Source organism: Lissotriton vulgaris, chromosome 2_1 (genome assembly GCF_964263255.1).
Source record: "Lissotriton vulgaris chromosome 2_1, aLisVul1.2, whole genome shotgun sequence".
Taxonomy (NCBI): domain Eukaryota; kingdom Metazoa; phylum Chordata; class Amphibia; order Caudata; family Salamandridae; genus Lissotriton; species Lissotriton vulgaris.
Window position 1 is genome coordinate 520925764 of NC_141687.1, and position 22780 is coordinate 520948543.

General features: G+C 44.0%; 1 protein-coding gene across 1 annotated transcript in view; it reads left to right on the forward strand.

Moving 5' to 3' along the window:
- The first annotated feature begins 1567 nt into the window (after positions 1-1567).
- LOC147730675 (nmrA-like family domain-containing protein 1) overlaps positions 1568-22780 on the forward strand; it is a 143650-nt gene continuing 122437 nt past the window's right edge. The window contains exon 1 of the mRNA XM_086955437.1: positions 1568-1717. Coding sequence (XP_086811563.1) covers positions 1681-1717 — 37 coding nt within the window. The 5' untranslated portion in view covers positions 1568-1680. The remainder of the gene's footprint in view (positions 1718-22780) is intronic.

Consider the following 22780-nt stretch of genomic DNA (forward strand, 5'->3'; position numbering starts at 1 on the left):
CTTTTTGAAACAGGTTTTAACGATTAGAAGGATTTTATTGAGTGAAGCTACTTTTACCATTTTATTATTTTACATATGATGTGTTCTATCCTTGGTGTACTTCGTTTTTAGAGTGTTTTATGCGGGAATTATACAGTGGTGGTATATGGTGTGTTTGACACCATATAGCATGACCATATAATTCCCTCATAAAATACTGATGCATAGTTATCTTTTATGGTTTGAAAAATAATCGAATAAAGATTTAGTGATGATGATGACACCATGGTTTGAACCACCTCGAGAAAAAACCTGTGACAATTCACCCATACCTTGGAGACTAGGTGGGATTGCTCATGTTGAGTATGCTTTATAAGAATGTACAAATGAATACACATTTGTTTACTGCAGATGTACCTCTACCCGAAGGGAGAACATTTCCATTATATCTGTATACCACATTTTCCTGATGCGATGGGTGTTTTCTCCAAGACCTTTGAAGCTGTCATGGTTCACTGAGAGTACTTGCATGCAGAAGATGCTGTAAAAATGGTGGTGGTCTGGCACACCTACATTTGGCAACAGGTACATCACCATTTCCGTCTCTGTCTTCACCATAAATATGCCATCGCCCATGGCAGTGTCTCCACTGGCACCACTGTCACGGAAGCCGACATACACACCCATATATTATGATGGGGAAATGCAGAGTAGTGCAGGCAGGACTTCCACCAATAGAAATCCTATGAACGGCCTCCTTAAAATCAGACTTTAAATGTTACGTTCGCCAACAGCCTCACAAATCTGGTCCTGAGACAGTAAGAGTTTGAGACAGCATTGCCAGAAATGGCTGTGGGTCATGCAGTTTTAGACAATCTGTGGAAGCGTGGTTTGGTGCATGTTGCTTGGTTCTATGTGCAGGGAAGTTGGATTGTGGGCTGTCAAATAACTATGAGTAGGGGAGTTTGGTACTGACCTGGGTGAGATTAATGTGGATGAGTGGATTTAGCCATGGATATTTGTGTAAATGCCATGCAGTTGTACAATTTACACACTAAGCTAGTCAGATGGTGCAAGTATGCAAAAGGTACCTGTCAATTATGCTATTTCCGTTCCTAGTACCCTGCTGCTAGAATTTCCACATCTGCTTGCTTTTATGATTAAACCTACAATCAGGGACACTCGAATTATGCGGTAATAGATCACATTTTTTCGTTTACTAAATTATGTGGCAATGTGGCAACATGCCAGAAAATTATAAATCTCCTACATCAATTCTGTGAGTGGGTTGTTCTTTTAAGTGTTATCTGTTTATCCTAAAAGTTACAATGCCCACGTGACTTGATGGTAATCTGCAGCTGAGGCAAATAATGTGGAGTTTTTTGTAAGCAAATGTGTTCTTCACATGGATGTCCAAGTTGTCAGCCGACATTAAACAGTGTGATGATCCCATCTGACTGGTGTAATGTTATGTGACCCGGCCGCCCTGCGCTGCCTCAGCCCGGGTGCAATGCTGCCAGCAGCGCTGAGCCCAGCCCTCCTCAGCCCTCCTCTCCTGGCACCGGCACACAGCGAGTGAATCACCAGCCCCGGGCTCCACACAGGCAGGGACCGCCCACGCCTGCACTCACACAGTGAGTAGATCTCCAGCGGCGGGGATCCCTTGGTGCCAGACGCCGTCGTGCATCACCACTTAGTGCAATGGCCTGCAAGACCATCGCTGTCTTCGGAGCAACAGGTAAGACGCGGCAGCGACCTCACCCCGAGCGCTCCGGGTCACCGGCTCGAGGTGGGCGACGCAGCCCCTGAGAGGCTGAGAGCAGCACACGACAATGGAAACTGAATACAACCGTTTGCAGGTTTGGCTTTTGAACTTCTTCTGGTAGTTCTGGGCTTCGGCTTGGCGTAGCAGGCTGCAGGGCGAGTCACGCGTCACTCCAGCCTTGATGATCAGACGCAGAACAAGACGGGAGCGATGGACACAGCGCCCATTTTAACAACTTTCTTCCAGGGGTTTATTGCAATCCTCCGGTTTGATTCTGGGGCTCTGTGGTTGCCCTAGTACAACGCCCACTGTGTACGGTTCACGTGCATGCTGTTGCAGGGGTTTCGCTGCTGGCCTGTTCCACGCGAGGTGTTCAGTACTACTGTACATGGACTGCTGTTACCGGGGCACTGCCTGGTGGCGCTAGTTTATAAGACCTGCCTCGAGGTAAGGAGATAGTAATGGTGACTGAATCACAATGCCATGTTCAGTTGGTACTGTTGACTGAGCTGCTAAAGCTTGTACTGGTGGCACGGATACTTGACAAGTGTCTACCGGGATTCCACGGGCTGTATTGATGGTTGACGCAATGGTGACTACTGAGAAACCAAGGCACCCGTTATAGTACTGGCACCGATGGCAACTGAGTTACAAGCCTCGCACCGGTGGTACTGGCACCGATATTAACTGAGTTACACGCCTCGCACTGGTGGTACTGGCACCAATATTAACTGAGTTACACGCCTCGCACTGGTGGTACTGGCACCGATATTAACTGAGTTACACGCCTCGCACCGGTGGTACTGGCACCGATATTAACTGAGTTACACGCCTCGCACCGGTGGTACTGGCACCGATATTAACTGAGTTACACAAGCCTCACACTGGTGGTACTGGCACCGATATTAACTGAGTTACACAAGCCTCACACTGGTGGTACTGGCACCGATATTAACTGAGTTACACGCCTCGCACTGGTGGTACTGGCACCGATATTAACTGAGTTACACGCCTCGCACTGGTGGTACTGGCACCGATATTAACTGAGTTACACGCCTCGCACTGGTGGTACTGGCACCGATATTAACTGAGTTACACGCCTCGCACTGGTGGTACTGGCACCGATATTAACTGAGTTACACGCCTCGCACCGGTGGTACTGGCACCGATATTAACTGAGTTACACAAGCCTCACACTGGTGGTACTGGCACCGATATTAACTGAGTTACACAAGCCTCACACTGGTGGTACTGGCACCGATATTAACTGAGTTACAAGCCTCGCACTGGTGGTACTGGCACCGATATTAACTGAGTTACACAAGCCTCACACTGGTGGTACTGGCACCAATATTAACTGAGTTACACGCCTCGCACCGGTGGTACTGGCACCGATATTAACTGAGTTACACGCCTCGCACTGGTGGTACTGGCACCAATATTAACTGAGTTACACGCCTCGCACCGGTGGTACTGGCACCGATATTAACTGAGTTACACAAACCTCACACTGGTGGTACTGGCACCGATATTAACTGAGTTACACGCCTCGCACTGGTGGTACTGGCACCAATATTAACTGAGTTACACGCCTCGCACCGGTGGTACTGGCACCGATATTAACTGAGTTACACAAACCTCACACTGGTGGTACCGGCACCGATATTAACTGAGTTACAAGCCTCGCACTGGTGGTACTGGCACCGATGTTAAGTCAGTTAAAAGCCTTGCACTGGTGGTAGTGAGACCAATGTTAACTAAGCCAAAAGCCTTGCACTGGTGGTACTGGCACCAATAATAATTAAGTTAACAGTCTTCCAATTGTGGTACTGGCACTGATGTTAACTACGTTAAAAAGCTTGCACTGGTGGTACTGGCACCAATGTTAACTAAGTTAAAAGCCTTGCACTGGTGGTACTGGCATCGATGTTAACTAAGTTAAAAGCCTCGCATTGGTGGTGCTGGCAACGATGTTAACTAAGTTAAAAGCCTTGCACTGGTGGTACTGGCACCAATGTTAACTAAGTTAAAAGCCTTGCACTGGTGGTACTGACACCAATGTTAACTACGTTAAAAAGCTTGCACTGGTGGTACTGGCACCGATGTTAACTAAGTTAAAAGCCTCGCATTGGTGGTACTGGCACCGATGTTAACTAAGTTAAAAGCCTTGCACTGGTGGTGCTGGCACCAATGTTAACTAAGTTAAAAAGCTTGCACTGGTGGTACTGGCACCAATGTTAACTAAGTTAAAAGCCTTGCACTGGTGGTACTGGCATTGATATTAACTAAGTTAAAAGCCTCGCACTGGCGGTACTGGCACCAATGTCAACTAAGTTAAATGCCTCACACTGGCGGTACTGGCACCGATGTTAACCAAGGCAAAAGCCTTGCACTGGTGGTACTGGCACCGATGTTAACCAAGTTAAAAGCCTCACACTGGCGGTACTGGCACCGATGTTAACTAAATTAAAAAGCTTGCACTGGTGGTACTGGCACCAATGTTAACTAAGTTAAAAGCATTGCACTGGTGGTACTGGCATACATGTTATCTACATTGAAAATCTTGCACTGGTGATACTGGCACCGATATTAACTAAGTTAAAAGCCTCACACTGGCGGTACTGGCACACATTTTAACTAAGTTAAAAAGCTTGCACTGGTCGTACTGGCACCTATGTTAACTAAGTTAAAAGCCTTGCACTGGCGGTACTGGCACACATTTTAACTAAGTTAAAAAGCTTGCACTGGTCGTACTGGCACCTATGTTAACTAAGTTAAAAGCCTTGCACTGGCGGTCCTAGCACGGATGTTAACTAAGTTAAAAAGCTTGCACTGGTGGTACTGGCACCGATGTTAACTAAGTTAAAAGACTTGCACGGGTTAAAAGGCTCTCACTGGTGGTACTGGCACGGATCTTAACTAAGTTAAAAGCCTTGCATTGGTGGTACTGGCACCGTTATGAGGTATACTAAAAGCCTTGCACTGGTGGTAGTGAGACCGATGTTAACTAAGCCAAAAGCCTTGCACTGGTGGTACTGGCACCAATATTAATTAAGTTAACAGCCTTCCAATTGTGGTACTGGCCCCGATATTAACTGAGCTACAAGCCTCACACTGGTGGTACTGGCACCTATATTAACTGAGTTACACGCCTCGCACTGGTGGTACTGGCACCGATATTAACTGAGTTACACAAGCCTCACACTTGTGGTACTGGCACCAATATTAACTGAGTTACAAGCCTCGCACTGGTGGTACTGGCACCGATGTTACGTCAGTTAAAAGCCTTGCACTGGTGGTAGTGAGACCAATGTTAACTAAGCCAAAAGCCTTGCACTGGTGGTACTGGCACCAATGTTAACTGAGTTAAAAAGCTTGCACTGGTGGTAATGGCACCAATGTTAACTACGTTAAAAAGCTTGCACTGGTGGTACTGGCACCGATGTTAACTAAGTTAAAAGCCTCGCATTGGTGGTACTGGCACCAATGTTAACTAAGTTAAAAGTCTTGCACTGGTGGTGCTGGCACCAATGTTAACTAAGTTAAAAAGCTTGCACTGGTGGTACTGGCACCAATGTTAACTAAGTTAAAAGCCTTGCACTGGTGGTACTGGCATTGATATTAACTAAGTTAAAAGCCTCGCACTGGCGGTACTGGCACCGATGTCAACTAAGTTAAATGCCTCACACTGGCGGTACTGGCACCGATGTTAACCAAGTCAAAAGCCTTGCACTAGTGGTACTGGCACCGATGTTAACCAAGTTAAAAGCCTCACACTGGCGGTACTGGCACCGATGTTAACTAAGTTGAAAATATCTCACACTGGTGGTACAGGCACCGATGTTAACTAAATTAAAAAGCTTGCACTGGTGGTACTGGCACCAATGTTAACTAAGGTAAAAGCATTGCACTGGTGGTACTGGCATACATGTTACCTACATTGAAAATCTTGCACTGGTGATACTGGCACCGATGTTAACTAAGTTAAAAGCCTCACACTGGCGGTACTGGCACACATTTTAACTAAGTTAAAAAGCTTGCACTGGTCGTACTGGCACCTATGTTAACTAAGTTAAAAGCCTTGCACTGGCGGTACTGGCACACATTTTAACTAAGTTAAAAAGCTTGCACTGGTGGTAGTGGCACCGATGTTAACTAAGTTAAAAGACTTGCACTGGTGGCACTGGTACCGATGTTCACTAAGTTAAAAGACTTGCACGGGTTAAAAGGCTCTCACTGGTGGTACTGACACTGATCTTAACTAAGTTAAAATACTTGTACTAGTGGTACTGGCACCATTATGAGGTATACTAAAAGCCTTGCACTGGTGGTAGTGAGACCGATGTTAACTAAGCCAAAAGCCTTGCACTGGTGGTACTGGCACCAATAATAATTAAGTTAACAGCCTTCCAATTGTGGTACTGGCACTGATGTTAACTGAGTTAAAAAGCTTGCACTGGTGGTACTGGCACCAATGTTAACTAAGTTAAAAGCCTTGCACTGGTGATACTGGCACCGACGTTAACTAAGGTAAAAGCCTCGCACTGGTGGTACTGGTACCGATGTTAACTAAGCCAAAAGCCTTGCACTAGTGGTACTGGCACCAATATTAATTAAGTTAACAGCCTTCCAATTGTGGTACTGGCACTGATGTTAACTAAGTTAAAAGCCTTGCACTGGTGGTACTGGCACCAATATTAATTAAGTTAAAAACCTTGCACTGGTGATACTGGCACCGATGTTAACTAAGTTAAAAGCCTCGCACTGGTGGTACGGGCACCGATGTTAACTAAGTTAAAAAGCTTGCATTGGTGATACTGGCACCAATGTTAACTAAGTTAAAAGCCTCGCACTGGTGGTACTGGCACCGATGTTAACTAAGTTAAAAAGCTTGCATTGGTGGTACTGGCACCAATGTTAACTAAGTTCAAAGCCTCGCACTGGTGTTACTGGCACCAATGTTAACCAAGTTAAAAGCCTCGCACTGGTGGTACTGGCACCTGGTACTGGGACCGATATTAACTAAGTTAAAACGTTTGCACTGGTAGTACTGGCACCAATGTTAACTAAGCCTCGCTCTGGTGGTACTGGCACCAATATTAACTAAGTTAAAAAGTTAGCACTGGTGGTACTTGCACCAATGTTAACTAAGTTAAAAAGCTTGCACTGGTGGTACTGGCACCAATGTTAACTAAGTTAAAAGCCTTGCACTGGTGGTACTGGCATTGATATTAACTAAGTTAAAAGCCTCGCACTGGCGGTACTGGCACCGATGTCAACTAAGTTAAATGCCTCACACTGGCGGTACTGGCACCGATGTTAACCAAGTCAAAAGCCTTGCACTAGTGGTACTGGCACCGATGTTAACCAAGTTAAAAGCCTCACACTGGCGGTACTGGCACCGATGTTAACTAAGTTGAAAATATCTCACACTGGTGGTACAGGCACCGATGTTAACTAAATTAAAAAGCTTGCACTGGTGGTACTGGCACCAATGTTAACTAAGGTAAAAGCATTGCACTGGTGGTACTGGCATACATGTTACCTACATTGAAAATCTTGCACTGGTGATACTGGCACCGATGTTAACTAAGTTAAAAGCCTCACACTGGCGGTACTGGCACACATTTTAACTAAGTTAAAAAGCTTGCACTGGTCGTACTGGCACCTATGTTAACTAAGTTAAAAGCCTTGCACTGGCGGTACTGGCACACATTTTAACTAAGTTAAAAAGCTTGCACTGGTGGTAGTGGCACCGATGTTAACTAAGTTAAAAGACTTGCACTGGTGGCACTGGTACCGATGTTCACTAAGTTAAAAGACTTGCACGGGTTAAAAGGCTCTCACTGGTGGTACTGACACTGATCTTAACTAAGTTAAAATACTTGTACTAGTGGTACTGGCACCGTTATGAGGTATACTAAAAGCCTTGCACTGGTGGTAGTGAGACCGATGTTAACTAAGCCAAAAGCCTTGCACTGGTGGTACTGGCACCAATAATAATTAAGTTAACAGCCTTCCAATTGTGGTACTGGCACTGATGTTAACTGAGTTAAAAAGCTTGCACTGGTGGTACTGGCACCAATGTTAACTAAGTTAAAAGCCTTGCACTGGTGATACTGGCACCGACGTTAACTAAGGTAAAAGCCTCGCACTGGTGGTACTGGTACCGATGTTAACTAAGCCAAAAGCCTTGCACTAGTGGTACTGGCACCAATATTAATTAAGTTAACAGCCTTCCAATTGTGGTACTGGCACTGATGTTAACTAAGTTAAAAGCCTTGCACTGGTGGTACTGGCACCAATATTAATTAAGTTAAAAACCTTGCACTGGTGATACTGGCACCGATGTTAACTAAGTTAAAAGCCTCGCACTGGTGGTACTGGCACCGATGTTAACTAAGTTAAGAAGCTTGCATTGGTGATACTGGCACCAAATGTTAACTAAGTTAAAAGCCTCGCACTGGTGGTACTGGCACCGATGTTAACTAAGTTAAAAAGCTTGCATTGGTGGTACTGGCACCAATGTTAACTAAGTTCAAAGCCTCGCACTGGTGTTACTGGCACCAATGTTAACCAAGTTAAAAGCCTCGCACTGGTGGTACTGGCACCTGGTACTGGGACCGATATTGACTAAGTTAAAACGTTTGCACTGGTAGTACTGGCACCAATGTTAACTAAGCCTCGCTCTGGTGGTACTGGCACCAATATTAACTAAGTTAAAAAGTTAGCACTGGTGGTACTGGCACCAATGTTAACCAAGTTAAAAGCATCGCACTGGTGGTACTGGCACCAATGTTAAGTCAGTTAAAAGCCTTGCATTGGTGGTACTGGCACCGTTATGAGGTATACTAAAAGCCTTGCACTGGTGGTAGTGAGACCAATGTTAACTAAGCCAAAAACCTTGCACTGGTGGTACTGGCACCAATATTAATTAAGTTAACAGCCTTCCAATTGTGGTACTGGCACTGATGTTAACTGAGTTAAAAAGCTTGCACTGGTGGTACTGGCTGGCACCAATGTTAACTACGTTAAAAAGCTTGCACTGGTGGTACTGGCACCAATGTTAACTAAGTTAAAAGCCTTGCACTGGTGATACTGGCACCGATGTTAACTAAGTTGAAAATATCTCACACTGGTGGTACAGGCACCGATGTTAACTAAATTAAAAAGCTTGCACTGGTGGTACTGGCACCAATGTTAACTAAGGTAAAAGCATTGCACTGGTGGTACTGGCATACATGTTACCTACATTGAAAATCTTGCACTGGTGATACTGGCACCGATGTTAACTAAGTTAAAAGCCTCACACTGGCGGTACTGGCACACATTTTAACTAAGTTAAAAAGCTTGCACTGGTCGTACTGGCACCTATGTTAACTAAGTTAAAAGCCTTGCACTGGCGGTCCTGGCACAGATGTTAACTAAGTTAAAAGACTTGCACTGGTGGCACTGGTACCGATGTTCACTAAGTTAAAAGACTTGCACGGGTTAAAAGGCTCTCACTGGTGGTACTGACACTGATCTTAACTAAGTTAAAAGACTTGTACTAGTGGTACTGGCACCGTTATGAGGTATACTAAAAGCCTTGCACTGGTGGTAGTGAGACCGATGTTAACTAAGCCAAAAGCCTTGCACTGGTGGTACTGGCACCAATAATAATTAAGTTAACAGCCTTCCAATTGTGGTACTGGCACTGATGTTACCTGAGTTAAAAAGCTTGCACTGGTGGTACTGGCACCAATGTTAACTAAGTTAAAAGCCTTGCACTGGTGATACTGGCACCGACGTTAACTAAGGTAAAAGCCTCGCACTGGTGGTACTGGTACCGATGTTAACTAAGCCAAAAGCCTTGCACTAGTGGTACTGGCACCAATATTAATTAAGTTAACAGCCTTCCAATTGTGGTACTGGCACTGATGTTAACTAAGTTAAAAGCCTTGCACTGGTGGTACTGGCACCAATATTAATTAAGTTAAAAGCCTTGCACTGGTGATACTGGCACCGATGTTAACTAAGTTAAAAGCCTCGCACTGGTGGTACTGGCACCGATGTTAACTAAGTTAAAAAGCTTGCATTGGTGATACTGGCACCAATGTTAACTAAGATAAAAGCCTCGCACTGGTGGTACTGGCACCAATGTCAACTAAGTTAAAAAGCTTGCATTGGTGGTACTGGCACCAATGTTAACTAAGTTAAAAGCCTCGCACTGGTGTTACTGGCACCAATGTTAACCAAGTTAAAAGCCTCGCACTGGTGGTACTGGCACCTGGTACTGGGACCGATATTAACTAAGTTAAAACGTTTGCACTGGTGGTACTGGCACCAATGTTAACTAAGCCTCGCTCTGGTGGTACTGGCACCGATATTAACTAAGTTAAAAAGTTAGCACTGGTGGTACTGGCACCAATGTTAACCAAGTTAAAAGCATCGCACTGGTGGTACTGGCACCAATGTTAAGTCAGTTAAAAGCCTTGCATTGGTGGTACTGGCACCGTTATGAGGTATACTAAAAGCCTTGCACTGGTGGTAGTGAGACCAATGTTAACTAAGCCAAAAACCTTGCACTGGTGGTACTGGCACCAATATTAATTAAGTTAACAGCCTTCCAATTGTGGTACTGGCACTGATATTAACTGAGTTAAAAAGCTTGCACTGGTGGTACTGGCACCAATGTTAACTACGTTAAAAAGCTTGCACTGGTGGTACTGGCACCAATGTTAACTAAGTTAAAAGCCTTGCACTGGTGATACTGGCATCGATGTTAACTAAGTTAAAAGCCTCGCACTGGTGTTACTGGCACCGATGTTAACTAAGTTAACCTCGCACTGGTGTTACTGGCACCGATGTTAACTAAGTTAAAAAGCTTGCACTGGTGGTACTGGCACCGATGTTAACTAAGTTAAAAGCCTCGCACTGGTGGTACTGGTACCGATGTTAACTAAGTTAAAAGTCTCGCACTGGCGGTACTGGCACTGATGTTAACAAAGTTAAAAAGCTTGCACTGGTGGTACTGGCACCAATGTTAACTACGTTAAAAAGCTTGCACTGGTGGTTCTGGCACCGATGTTAACTAAGTTAAAAGCCTCGCATTGGTGGTACTGGCACCGATGTTAACTAAGTTAAAAGCCTTGCACTGGTGGCGCTGGCACCAATGTTAACTAAGTTAAAAAGCTTGCACTGGTGGTACTGGCACCAATGTTAACTAAGTTAAAAGCCTTGCACTGGTGGTACTGGCATTGATATTAACTAAGTTAAAAGCCTCGCACTGGCCGTACTGGCACCAATGTCAACTAAGTTAAATGCCTCACACTGGCGGTACTGGCACCGATGTTAACCAAGTCAAAAGCCTTGCACTAGTGGTACTGGCACCGATGTTAACCAAGTTAAAAGCCTCACACTGGCGGTACTGGCACCGATGTTAACTAAGTTGAAAATGTCTCACACTGGTGGTACAGGCACCGATGTTAACTAAGTTAAAAGCCTCGCACTGGCGGTACTGGCACCGATGTTAACTAAATTAAAAAGCTTGCACTGGTGGTACTGGCACCAATGTTAACTAAGGTAAAAGCATTGCACTGGTGGTACTGGCATACATGTTACCTACATTGAAAATCTTGCACTGGTGATACTGGCACCGATGTTAACTAAGTTAAAAGCCTCACACTGGCGGTACTGGCACACATTTTAACTAAGTTAAAAAGCTTGCACTGGTCGTACTGGCACCTATGTTAACTAAGTTAAAAGCCTTGCACTGGCGGTCCTGGCACGGATGTTAACTAAGTTAAAATCTTGCATTGGTGGTACTGGCACCAATGTTAACTAAGCCAAAAGCCTTGCACTAGTGGTACTGGCACCAATATTAATTAAGTTAACAGCCTTCCAATTGTGGTACTGGCACTGATGTTAACTAAGTTAAAAGCCTTGCACTGGTGGTACTGGCACCAATATTAATTAAGTTAAAAACCTTGCACTGGTGATACTGGCACCGATGTTAACTAAGTTAAAAGCCTCGCACTGGTGGTACTGGCACCGATGTTAACTAAGTTAAGAAGCTTGCATTGGTGATACTGGCACCAAATGTTAACTAAGTTAAAAGCCTCGCACTGGTGGTACTGGCACCGATGTTAACTAAGTTAAAAAGCTTGCATTGGTGGTACTGGCACCAATGTTAACTAAGTTCAAAGCCTCGCACTGGTGTTACTGGCACCAATGTTAACCAAGTTAAAAGCCTCGCACTGGTGGTACTGGCACCTGGTACTGGGACCGATATTGACTAAGTTAAAACGTTTGCACTGGTAGTACTGGCACCAATGTTAACTAAGCCTCGCTCTGGTGGTACTGGCACCAATATTAACTAAGTTAAAAAGTTAGCACTGGTGGTACTGGCACCAATGTTAACCAAGTTAAAAGCATCGCACTGGTGGTACTGGCACCAATGTTAAGTCAGTTAAAAGCCTTGCATTGGTGGTACTGGCACCGTTATGAGGTATACTAAAAGCCTTGCACTGGTGGTAGTGAGACCAATGTTAACTAAGCCAAAAACCTTGCACTGGTGGTACTGGCACCAATATTAATTAAGTTAACAGCCTTCCAATTGTGGTACTGGCACTGATGTTAACTGAGTTAAAAAGCTTGCACTGGTGGTACTGGCTGGCACCAATGTTAACTACGTTAAAAAGCTTGCACTGGTGGTACTGGCACCAATGTTAACTAAGTTAAAAGCCTTGCACTGGTGATACTGGCACCGATGTTAACTAAGTTGAAAATATCTCACACTGGTGGTACAGGCACCGATGTTAACTAAATTAAAAAGCTTGCACTGGTGGTACTGGCACCAATGTTAACTAAGGTAAAAGCATTGCACTGGTGGTACTGGCATACATGTTACCTACATTGAAAATCTTGCACTGGTGATACTGGCACCGATGTTAACTAAGTTAAAAGCCTCACACTGGCGGTACTGGCACACATTTTAACTAAGTTAAAAAGCTTGCACTGGTCGTACTGGCACCTATGTTAACTAAGTTAAAAGCCTTGCACTGGCGGTCCTGGCACAGATGTTAACTAAGTTAAAAGACTTGCACTGGTGGCACTGGTACCGATGTTCACTAAGTTAAAAGACTTGCACGGGTTAAAAGGCTCTCACTGGTGGTACTGACACTGATCTTAACTAAGTTAAAAGACTTGTACTAGTGGTACTGGCACCGTTATGAGGTATACTAAAAGCCTTGCACTGGTGGTAGTGAGACCGATGTTAACTAAGCCAAAAGCCTTGCACTGGTGGTACTGGCACCAATAATAATTAAGTTAACAGCCTTCCAATTGTGGTACTGGCACTGATGTTACCTGAGTTAAAAAGCTTGCACTGGTGGTACTGGCACCAATGTTAACTAAGTTAAAAGCCTTGCACTGGTGATACTGGCACCGACGTTAACTAAGGTAAAAGCCTCGCACTGGTGGTACTGGTACCGATGTTAACTAAGCCAAAAGCCTTGCACTAGTGGTACTGGCACCAATATTAATTAAGTTAACAGCCTTCCAATTGTGGTACTGGCACTGATGTTAACTAAGTTAAAAGCCTTGCACTGGTGGTACTGGCACCAATATTAATTAAGTTAAAAGCCTTGCACTGGTGATACTGGCACCGATGTTAACTAAGTTAAAAGCCTCGCACTGGTGGTACTGGCACCGATGTTAACTAAGTTAAAAAGCTTGCATTGGTGATACTGGCACCAATGTTAACTAAGATAAAAGCCTCGCACTGGTGGTACTGGCACCAATGTCAACTAAGTTAAAAAGCTTGCATTGGTGGTACTGGCACCAATGTTAACTAAGTTAAAAGCCTCGCACTGGTGTTACTGGCACCAATGTTAACCAAGTTAAAAGCCTCGCACTGGTGGTACTGGCACCTGGAACTGGGACCGATATTAACTAAGTTAAAACGTTTGCACTGGTGGTACTGGCACCAATGTTAACTAAGCCTCGCTCTGGTGGTACTGGCACCGATATTAACTAAGTTAAAAAGTTAGCACTGGTGGTACTGGCACCAATGTTAACCAAGTTAAAAGCATCGCACTGGTGGTACTGGCACCAATGTTAAGTCAGTTAAAAGCCTTGCATTGGTGGTACTGGCACCGTTATGAGGTATACTAAAAGCCTTGCACTGGTGGTAGTGAGACCAATGTTAACTAAGCCAAAAACCTTGCACTGGTGGTACTGGCACCAATATTAATTAAGTTAACAGCCTTCCAATTGTGGTACTGGCACTGATGTTAACTGAGTTAAAAAGCTTGCACTGGTGGTACTGGCACCAATGTTAACTACGTTAAAAAGCTTGCACTGGTGGTACTGGCACCAATGTTAACTAAGTTAAAAGCCTTGCACTGGTGATACTGGCATCGATGTTAACTAAGTTAAAAGCCTCGCACTGGTGTTACTGGCACCGATGTTAACTAAGTTAACCTCGCACTGGTGTTACTGGCACCGATGTTAACTAAGTTAAAAAGCTTGCACTGGTGGTACTGGCACCGATGTTAACTAAGTTAAAAGCCTCGCACTGGTGGTACTGGTACCGATGTTAACTAAGTTAAAAGTCTCGCACTGGCGGTACTGGCACTGATGTTAACAAAGTTAAAAAGCTTGCACTGGTGGTACTGGCACCAATGTTAACTACGTTAAAAAGCTTGCACTGGTGGTTCTGGCACCGATGTTAACTAAGTTAAAAGCCTCGCATTGGTGGTACTGGCACCGATGTTAACTAAGTTAAAAGCCTTGCACTGGTGGCGCTGGCACCAATGTTAACTAAGTTAAAAAGCTTGCACTGGTGGTACTGGCACCAATGTTAACTAAGTTAAAAGCCTTGCACTGGTGGTACTGGCATTGATATTAACTAAGTTAAAAGCCTCGCACTGGCCGTACTGGCACCAATGTCAACTAAGTTAAATGCCTCACACTGGCGGTACTGGCACCGATGTTAACCAAGTCAAAAGCCTTGCACTAGTGGTACTGGCACCGATGTTAACCAAGTTAAAAGCCTCACACTGGCGGTACTGGCACCGATGTTAACTAAGTTGAAAATGTCTCACACTGGTGGTACAGGCACCGATGTTAACTAAGTTAAAAGCCTCGCACTGGCGGTACTGGCACCGATGTTAACTAAATTAAAAAGCTTGCACTGGTGGTACTGGCACCAATGTTAACTAAGGTAAAAGCATTGCACTGGTGGTACTGGCATACATGTTACCTACATTGAAAATCTTGCACTGGTGATACTGGCACCGATGTTAACTAAGTTAAAAGCCTCACACTGGCGGTACTGGCACACATTTTAACTAAGTTAAAAAGCTTGCACTGGTCGTACTGGCACCTATGTTATTTAAGTTAAAAGCCTTGCACTGGCGGTCCTGGCACGGATGTTAACTAAGTTAAAAAGCGTGCACTGGTGGTAGTGGCACCAATGTTAACTAAGTTAAAAGACTTGCACTGGTGGCACTGGTACCAATGTTCACTAAGTTAAAAGACTTGCACAGGTTAAAAGGCTCTCACTGGTGGTACTGACACTGATCTTAACTAAGTTAAAAGACTTGTACTAGTGGTACTGGCACCGTTATGAGGTATACTAAAAGCCTTGCACTGGTGGTAGTGAGACCGATGTTAACTAAGCCAAAAGCCTTGCACTGGTGGTACTGGCACCAATAATAATTAAGTTAACAGCCTTCCAATTGTGGTACTGGCACTGATGTTAACTGAGTTAAAAAGCTTGCACTGGTGGTACTGGCACCAATGTTAACTAAGTTAAAAGCCTTGCACTGGTGATACTGGCACCGACGTTAACTAAGGTATAAGCCTCGCACTGGTGGTACTGGTACCGATGTTAACTAAGCCAAAAGCCTTGCACTGGTCGTACTGGCACCAATATTAATTAAGTTAACAGCCTTCCAATTGTGGTACTGGCACTGATGTTAACTAAGTTAAAAGCCTTGCACTGGTGGTACTGGCACCAATATTAATTAAGTTAAAAGCCTTGCACTGGTGATACTGGCACCGATGTTAACTAAGTTAAAAGCCTCGCACTGGTGGTACTGGCACCGATGTTAACTAAGTTAAAAAGCTTGCATTGGTGATACTGGCACCAATGTTAACTAAGTTAAAAGCCTCGCACTGGTGGTACTGGCACCGATGTTAACTAAGTTAAAATCTTGCATTGGTGGTACTGGCACCAATGTTAACTAAGTTCAAAGCCTCGCACTGGTGTTACTGGCACCAATGTTAACCAAGTTAAAAGCCTCGCACTGGTGGTACTGGCACCTGGTACTGGCACCGATATTAACTAAGTTAAAACGTGTGCACTGGTGGTACTGGCACCAATGTTAACTAAGCCTCGCACTGGTGGTACTGGCACCGATATTAACTAAGTTAAAAAGTTAGCACTGGTGGTACTGGCACCAATGTTAACCAAGTTAAAAGCATTGCACTGGTGGTACTGGCACCAATGTTAAGTCAGTTAAAAGCCTTGCATTGGTGGTACTGGCACCGTTATGAGGTATACTAAAAGCCTTGCACTGGTGGTAGTGAGACCAATGTTAACTAAGCCAAAAGCCTTGCACTGGTGGTACTGGCACCAATATTAATTAAGTTAACAGCCTTCCAATTGTGGTACTGACACTGATGTTAACTGAGTTAAAAAGCTTGCACTGGTGGTACTGGCACCAATGTTAACTACGTTAAAAAGCTTGCACTGGTGGTACTGGCACCAATGTTAACTTAGTTAAAAGTCTTGCACTGGTGATACTGGCACCGATGTTAACTAAGTTAAAAGCCTCGCACTGGTGTTACTGGCACCGATGCTAACTAAGTTAACCTTGCACTGGTGTTACTGGCAACAATGTTAACTAAGTTAAAAAGCTTGCACTGGTGGTGCTTGCACTGGTGGTACTGGCACCGATGTTAACTAAGTTAAAAGCCTCGCACTGGTGGTACTGGTACCGATGTTAACTAAGTTAAAAGTCTCGCACTGGCGGTACTGGCACTGATGTTAACAAAGTTAAAAAGCCTCGCACTGGTGTTACTGGCACCAATGCTAACTAAGTTAACCTCGCACTGGTGTTACTGGCACCGATGTTAACTAAGTTAAAAGCCTCGCACTGGCGGTACTGGCACGCATGGTAACTACGTTAAAAAGCTTGCACTGGTGGTACTGGTACCGATGTTAACTAAGTTAAAAGCCTCGCACTAACGGTACTGGTACGTATGGTACCTAAGTTAAAAAGCTTGCACTGGTGGTACTGGCACCGATGTTAACTAAGTTAAAAGACTCGCACTGGCGGTACTGGCACTGATGTTAACTAAGTTAAAAAGTTTGCACTGGTGGTACTGGCACCAATGTTAACTTAGTTAAAAGACTTGCACTGGTGGTACTGGCACCGATGTTAACTAAGTAATTTTTTTATTTGTAACTGAGTTTTGTATCGCGCCAACTCACCGACAGGTCTCAAAGCGCTTCTGACAAAGTACAGCAACAAGAGAACGAAGTGAAGATAAAGGATGTTAACTTGACTATGGAGATGTAAACGCGTCCTTGAAGAGTAAAGTTTTCAGGGTTTTCCTAAACCGAAGAAGGTTGGCCTCTCTACGGAGCGCCTCCGGTAGCTTATTCCAGATGGTGGGAGCTTGAACTGAAAAAGCTCTGCCTCCTTTTGTTGCCAGTTTGAAACGTGGGCAGGATACCAGGAGGGAATCGGAGGATCTGAGGGCGCGCTTAGGTTCATAGATTCTGAGCCTATCTTTTATGTAGGCTGGCGCCTGACCATGGATTGCTTTATGGCAGATGCACATGCTCTTAAATTCGACTCTTTGTTTCATAGGGAGCCAGTGCAGCCTATAAAGTAAGGGAGAGGCATGGGTCCGCCTAGGTACTCCAAATATCAGACGAGCTGCGTCATTCAAGATGACCTGTAGACGATTGATGGAATTTTTAGGGAGGCCTAGGTATAGTGCGTTGCCATAATCAATTCTAGACACAATCGTAGCTGAGACGATGGTTTGAAGCATGCTCCTTGAAAGTAAAGGGGCAAGCTTACGTAGCTGCCTGATCAGATTAGCGCATGAGCCAACCACAGCGGACACTTGGTTGGTCATTGATAGTTCCTGGTCAATTTTCATCCCAAGGCTCTTTACATTAGAGCACGGTTTTGGGGTAGGTCCAAGTTCTTGTGGCCAGAACAAATCATTCCAGGGGGAGGTAGAAGTTGAGATTACAAGAACCTCCGTTTTGTCTGGATTTATTTTCAATAAGTTGGACGACATCCAGTTCACTGTGAACCGTAATATGTCTTGGGCCAAGGATTGAGCGGATATGGTATTGTCGATACTCAGCAATAGCTGAGTATCATCGGCATAATTAAAAACTTTACAGCCCATGTTTGCCAGGGATTCTATCAATGGTTGTAGGTATAAGTTGAATAAAAGTGGGGAAAGCGCGGACCCTTGCGGGACTCCACAAACTAAGGTACCTACTTCGGAGACCTGATCTGCTAACTGGATCTTCTGTGTCCTCCCTGATAAGAAGGCTGTCAGCCACTGGAGAGCTTGTTCTCTTATCCCGGACCTGGCTAGTCTGTCCAGGAGCAGTGCATGGTCGGTTAAAAGACTTGCACTGGATTGCACTGGTCCCGATGTTAACTAATTTAAAAGACTTGCACAGGTTAAAAGGCTTACACTGGTGGTACTGGTACCGATGTTAACTAAGTTAAAAACCTTTCATTGGTGGTCTTGGCATAGATGCTAACTAAGTTAAAAAGCTTGCACTGGTGGCACTGGCACCGATGTTAACTCAGTTAAAAGCCTCACACTGGTGATACTGGCACCGATATTAACTAAGTTAAAAGCCTTGCCCTGGTGGTACTGGCACTGATGTTAACTAAGTTAAAAGGCTTGCACTGGTGGTACAGGCACGATGTTAACTAAGCTACAAGAGTCGCACGGGTGGTACTGGCACGGTTGTTAACTAAGTTAAAAACCTTGTACTGATGGTATTGGCATAGATGTTAACTAAGTTAAAAGCCTCGCAATGGTAGGAGTGGCACCAATGCTAACTTAGTAACAAGCCTTTCAGTGGCAGTACTGGCACTGACGGATTACTAAATGCTGGTCTAAAATGTGGCATATCACATCAAAAACACATTAGAAATAAAACTACATTTTTAACAGCTCCAAACTTACTATTAAGATATTTTTTTTATTTGTGAATAAAATAAAACATTTCATATTTGTGTATTGTTTCTTGTAGGTTTGTGTCTGTGTATAGTATTCTTGTTTACATTTGTAGACATTGCTTAGGCGGGGGTCTGTGCTTCTAGTATGGATTAAGAATCACTGTTCTGTGGCATTGGTCCTGGCAGTGGCTACCTTACTGAGTCTTGAGCTTGTGGTACTGACACTGAGATGAAGTAAGTCATTCAGCCTGGCACCTTGTCACTGGTGCACTGATGGGGACTGAGCTATCAGGGGGCGTACTTGTGGTACTAGCATTGATGGCACTTGAGTTAATTAGGCCTGCACTATAACATCACAACACTGGCACGCGGTGCACTAGTCGTGCTGAGGAAGATGTGACTCGGTTACTATAGGTTGTGTTGGTAAGTCACTGACCATTGCACTGCTGGTGATGCCACAAATGACTGTATTAGTGAAGTTGCCACTGGCTGTACTGACACAATAGGTGGCTCACCAGCGACTCTACACCTTGCACTCATTTTAAGGTTTCTAAGACCGTATATAATTCTAATTAAACCCATTAATGCTCAGTGGAGAATTTCTTAATGTTTGCTTTATTTTCAGGGATTTTTGTGTTTCAGGAAGCAGCAGAAATGGTCTCCTTGGTGGTTTGAACGTGTTTCACTCCATCTAACCCTTTTATCCTACAGAGCTCCAATGGTTACCCGAACGCCCAAGAATGATATCTGTATTTGCAGCTCAGATTGGGGTCCTCCTGCCTTCACTCGGGAGCCCCTGACACTTTCAGCCACGGTCTCAAACAGCGTCAAACAGATAACCGCTGGCGTCATTCTATAAATCACCTCAAATTAACCCCTTCCCAAAATGATTTATTTTCCCCCAAAACACCAACTACACGAGGAGAGAATTCCAACGTGTACTTGGCCTATTTAAGCTGCATATTTGCTGATTGTCTTCAGTAGCATCAATATAGTGAGCCATTCCTGTTAGATTCATGTTATTCTAGGTTAAGACTGCAGCACAGCTTTTAACGATGCAATGAATGTGCTTGGAAATTGAAATGATTATATAATTTAAACTTTCGACTCCCGTTCATTCGGCTGGTGCACAATATGGTCAGCATCAGAAAACTAGCCGTTTGTTTCACTAAACACGAGAGGAAAAGATGGAGGGCTCCTTGGGCAGGCTGGTGAAAAACAATCAAATATTTTCCTAAAACAAAAACTATTAAAAGATTGTTTAATGTGAGTGAACTGTTTTATTTTTGTTCACTGTATAAGCATTAGCTAGAGAACAAAACGTGCTTGTAAGGAACGTTAACGCGCATCTCGGGTCTTAAATCTTGCCAGAGGCTGTGTCATTGGTGATTGCAAAGTGTATTGCAAACAAATAAAAGGACAGAGAATGAAAAATATAGCATGAAGGGAAAGATATAAATAGGAAGTGCTAACGTTGACCTTGATATTTCTTATATATGCAACCTGTACGCTCACTCCCTGGCTAGTGGTAAATTTCTCCAGGACTCCGAAAGCTTCCGATAGGTCTGAGAGAACCTGTTGGGAGCGAGAAGCCCATGTGCATTATTTTTTATCAAGATTGGTCCTGGCTCTGCAAAATGGTTCACCAGAGGAGGCATTGTCGTCTCATCAATCCAGAGCGACTAGTCCATTTTACGAGTATGGCCATGAGCAAGGCACCAGGCCGGTCTTCCAGATTTCATTATGTGTGTACTGTGTATTTGTTTGATGTATACAGTGGGGACCCTCAGATTGCATTATTGATTCAGTGGGCGTGCACAGAAGTCAAAAGGTTAAGAAATGCTGCAGTAGGGTCCTTCCAGGACTCACCGCATACAAGCAGCCCTCCATTCCTTGCTCACTGCATTACTAATACCTCACTCTGTCCGTTCACATGAGGCATTTGGATATACACTCCAGGATCTGTCGTCAAGTTCTAGCGCTTGTTTACTAGTCTTCAAACTAGCTTTTTGTCCTAGTGTTTGAAGGTTCCAAATCTTCAAGCCTCAATCCTGGCAAATTCTATTCGCAACTCCAGTCCAGAATTTGCAACCCTGAACATCCAGGAACTTCCAAACATCACTAATAAGTCAGATTCTGCTATTAGAACTTACATTGCCCGAAGGCCTGCCACCGAAGACAGTTGGGTGTAGTTGATTAGTGACTATAGGATGCAGCACCTTTAGAATTTAGTGTAGTTTGGGTGCTCAGTGTCCTTAGAGCGTGGCACAGTGTGCTGGGTTGGTATTCCTAGGGTGAAGTGCATTGTGGTGTGCTGCTGTCTCTAGGATATTGTATTCTATTGTAATGTAATTGCATTTATATAGCGCTTACTACCCCTGACGAGGCGTCAAAGCTCTTTTTCCGCAAGTAGTACGGTACTCGGGAACCCATAAAGGATTAGTGTTGAATTAGAATAGTGAAATATGAAAATAATTTGAGTGGTGGATATGTTAGACAGTTATTTTGATTGAGAAAGATAGCGGAGGGATAGAAGAGGGAAAGAAAAGTTTGCATTTATATAGCACTTATTACCCCTAATGGGGTGTTGAAGCACTTTCTTGGAGAGTAGCATGCTACTCCGGAACCCATAAAGATTAGTGGTGAATTAGTATAGTGAAATATGCAAGTAATTTGAGTGGTGGATATTAATCAGTTATTTGGATCGAGAAGGATAGCAGAGGGATAGAAGAGGGAAAACGGTTTGCATTGATATATAGTGCTTGTTACCCCTGATGGGGTGTTGAAGCGCTTTTTTTGGCGAGTAGCACGCTACTCCAGAACCCATTAAAAGAATTAGTGTTGAATTAGTGTAGTGAAATATGATAGTAAATTGAGTAGTGGATATGTTAGTCAAGTATTTGGATTGAGAAGGGTAGAGGCGGGATAGAAGAGGGACAACGGTTTGCATATATATATAGCGCAAGGATAGAAGCGATGTGAAAAGTGTGTTGCATCCCTCTCACCCCGTAACTGTGAATCTATGCCTAAAGTCACTTGATAAATTCCTGTTCAGACATCAACATTCACAATCCTGTGGCCTCAAATAAGTTGCCCTACTATGGGCCCAGCATACCAAAACTTCTTCTTGGTCTTGGAGGTCTAGTGTGGTGAGTTAGTGTTCCCAGAACGCAAAGCTGTTTATTTGATCAGCACCACTAGGATTCAAAGCAGTGAGTTAAACTCACCAAGATGCTATGCAGTGGGTTAGTATTCTTAGGTAGTGGGATGACTAAGTATCCTGGTTGGTTGATCTTCCTAAGCTGCAATACACTGTGACAGGTTAGTGTCAAAGAATCCAGTATGATCTAATTAATGTCACTAACATGCAGTGGTAATTTGTAAGTTAGCAAAGCATGGATATTGTGCAGTATGGGATGTCAGTGTTCACAAGAAGTAGGGAAGTTTGTCGGGCTGATGACCCTATGTTTCAGATCAGTGTGCTAAATAACCTAGATTATGTTCAGTGCAGTGGAGTAGCGTACCTACGATTCTATGTAATGTCGTGGAATAGAATGTCCAGAAGACAGTGCTGTGTGGTAGATTAGTTTCTCTAGAATGCAGAGGCCTTTATATTTATTTTCAATAACAAATCCCTGCTTATTAATCTAAAACTGATTTTAGAATAAGGTGTCAAAGATTTGGGAAGTCATTAGTTTGAGTAGTTTCTTTTCAAAGATGTATTTGGAAATAAATTGCTCAGTGGGATCGATTTGCGGCCTTTTTCTTCTAAAATCGACTTTAACTATGGAAGTTGAAAAACTCAATAGCAGCATGAACA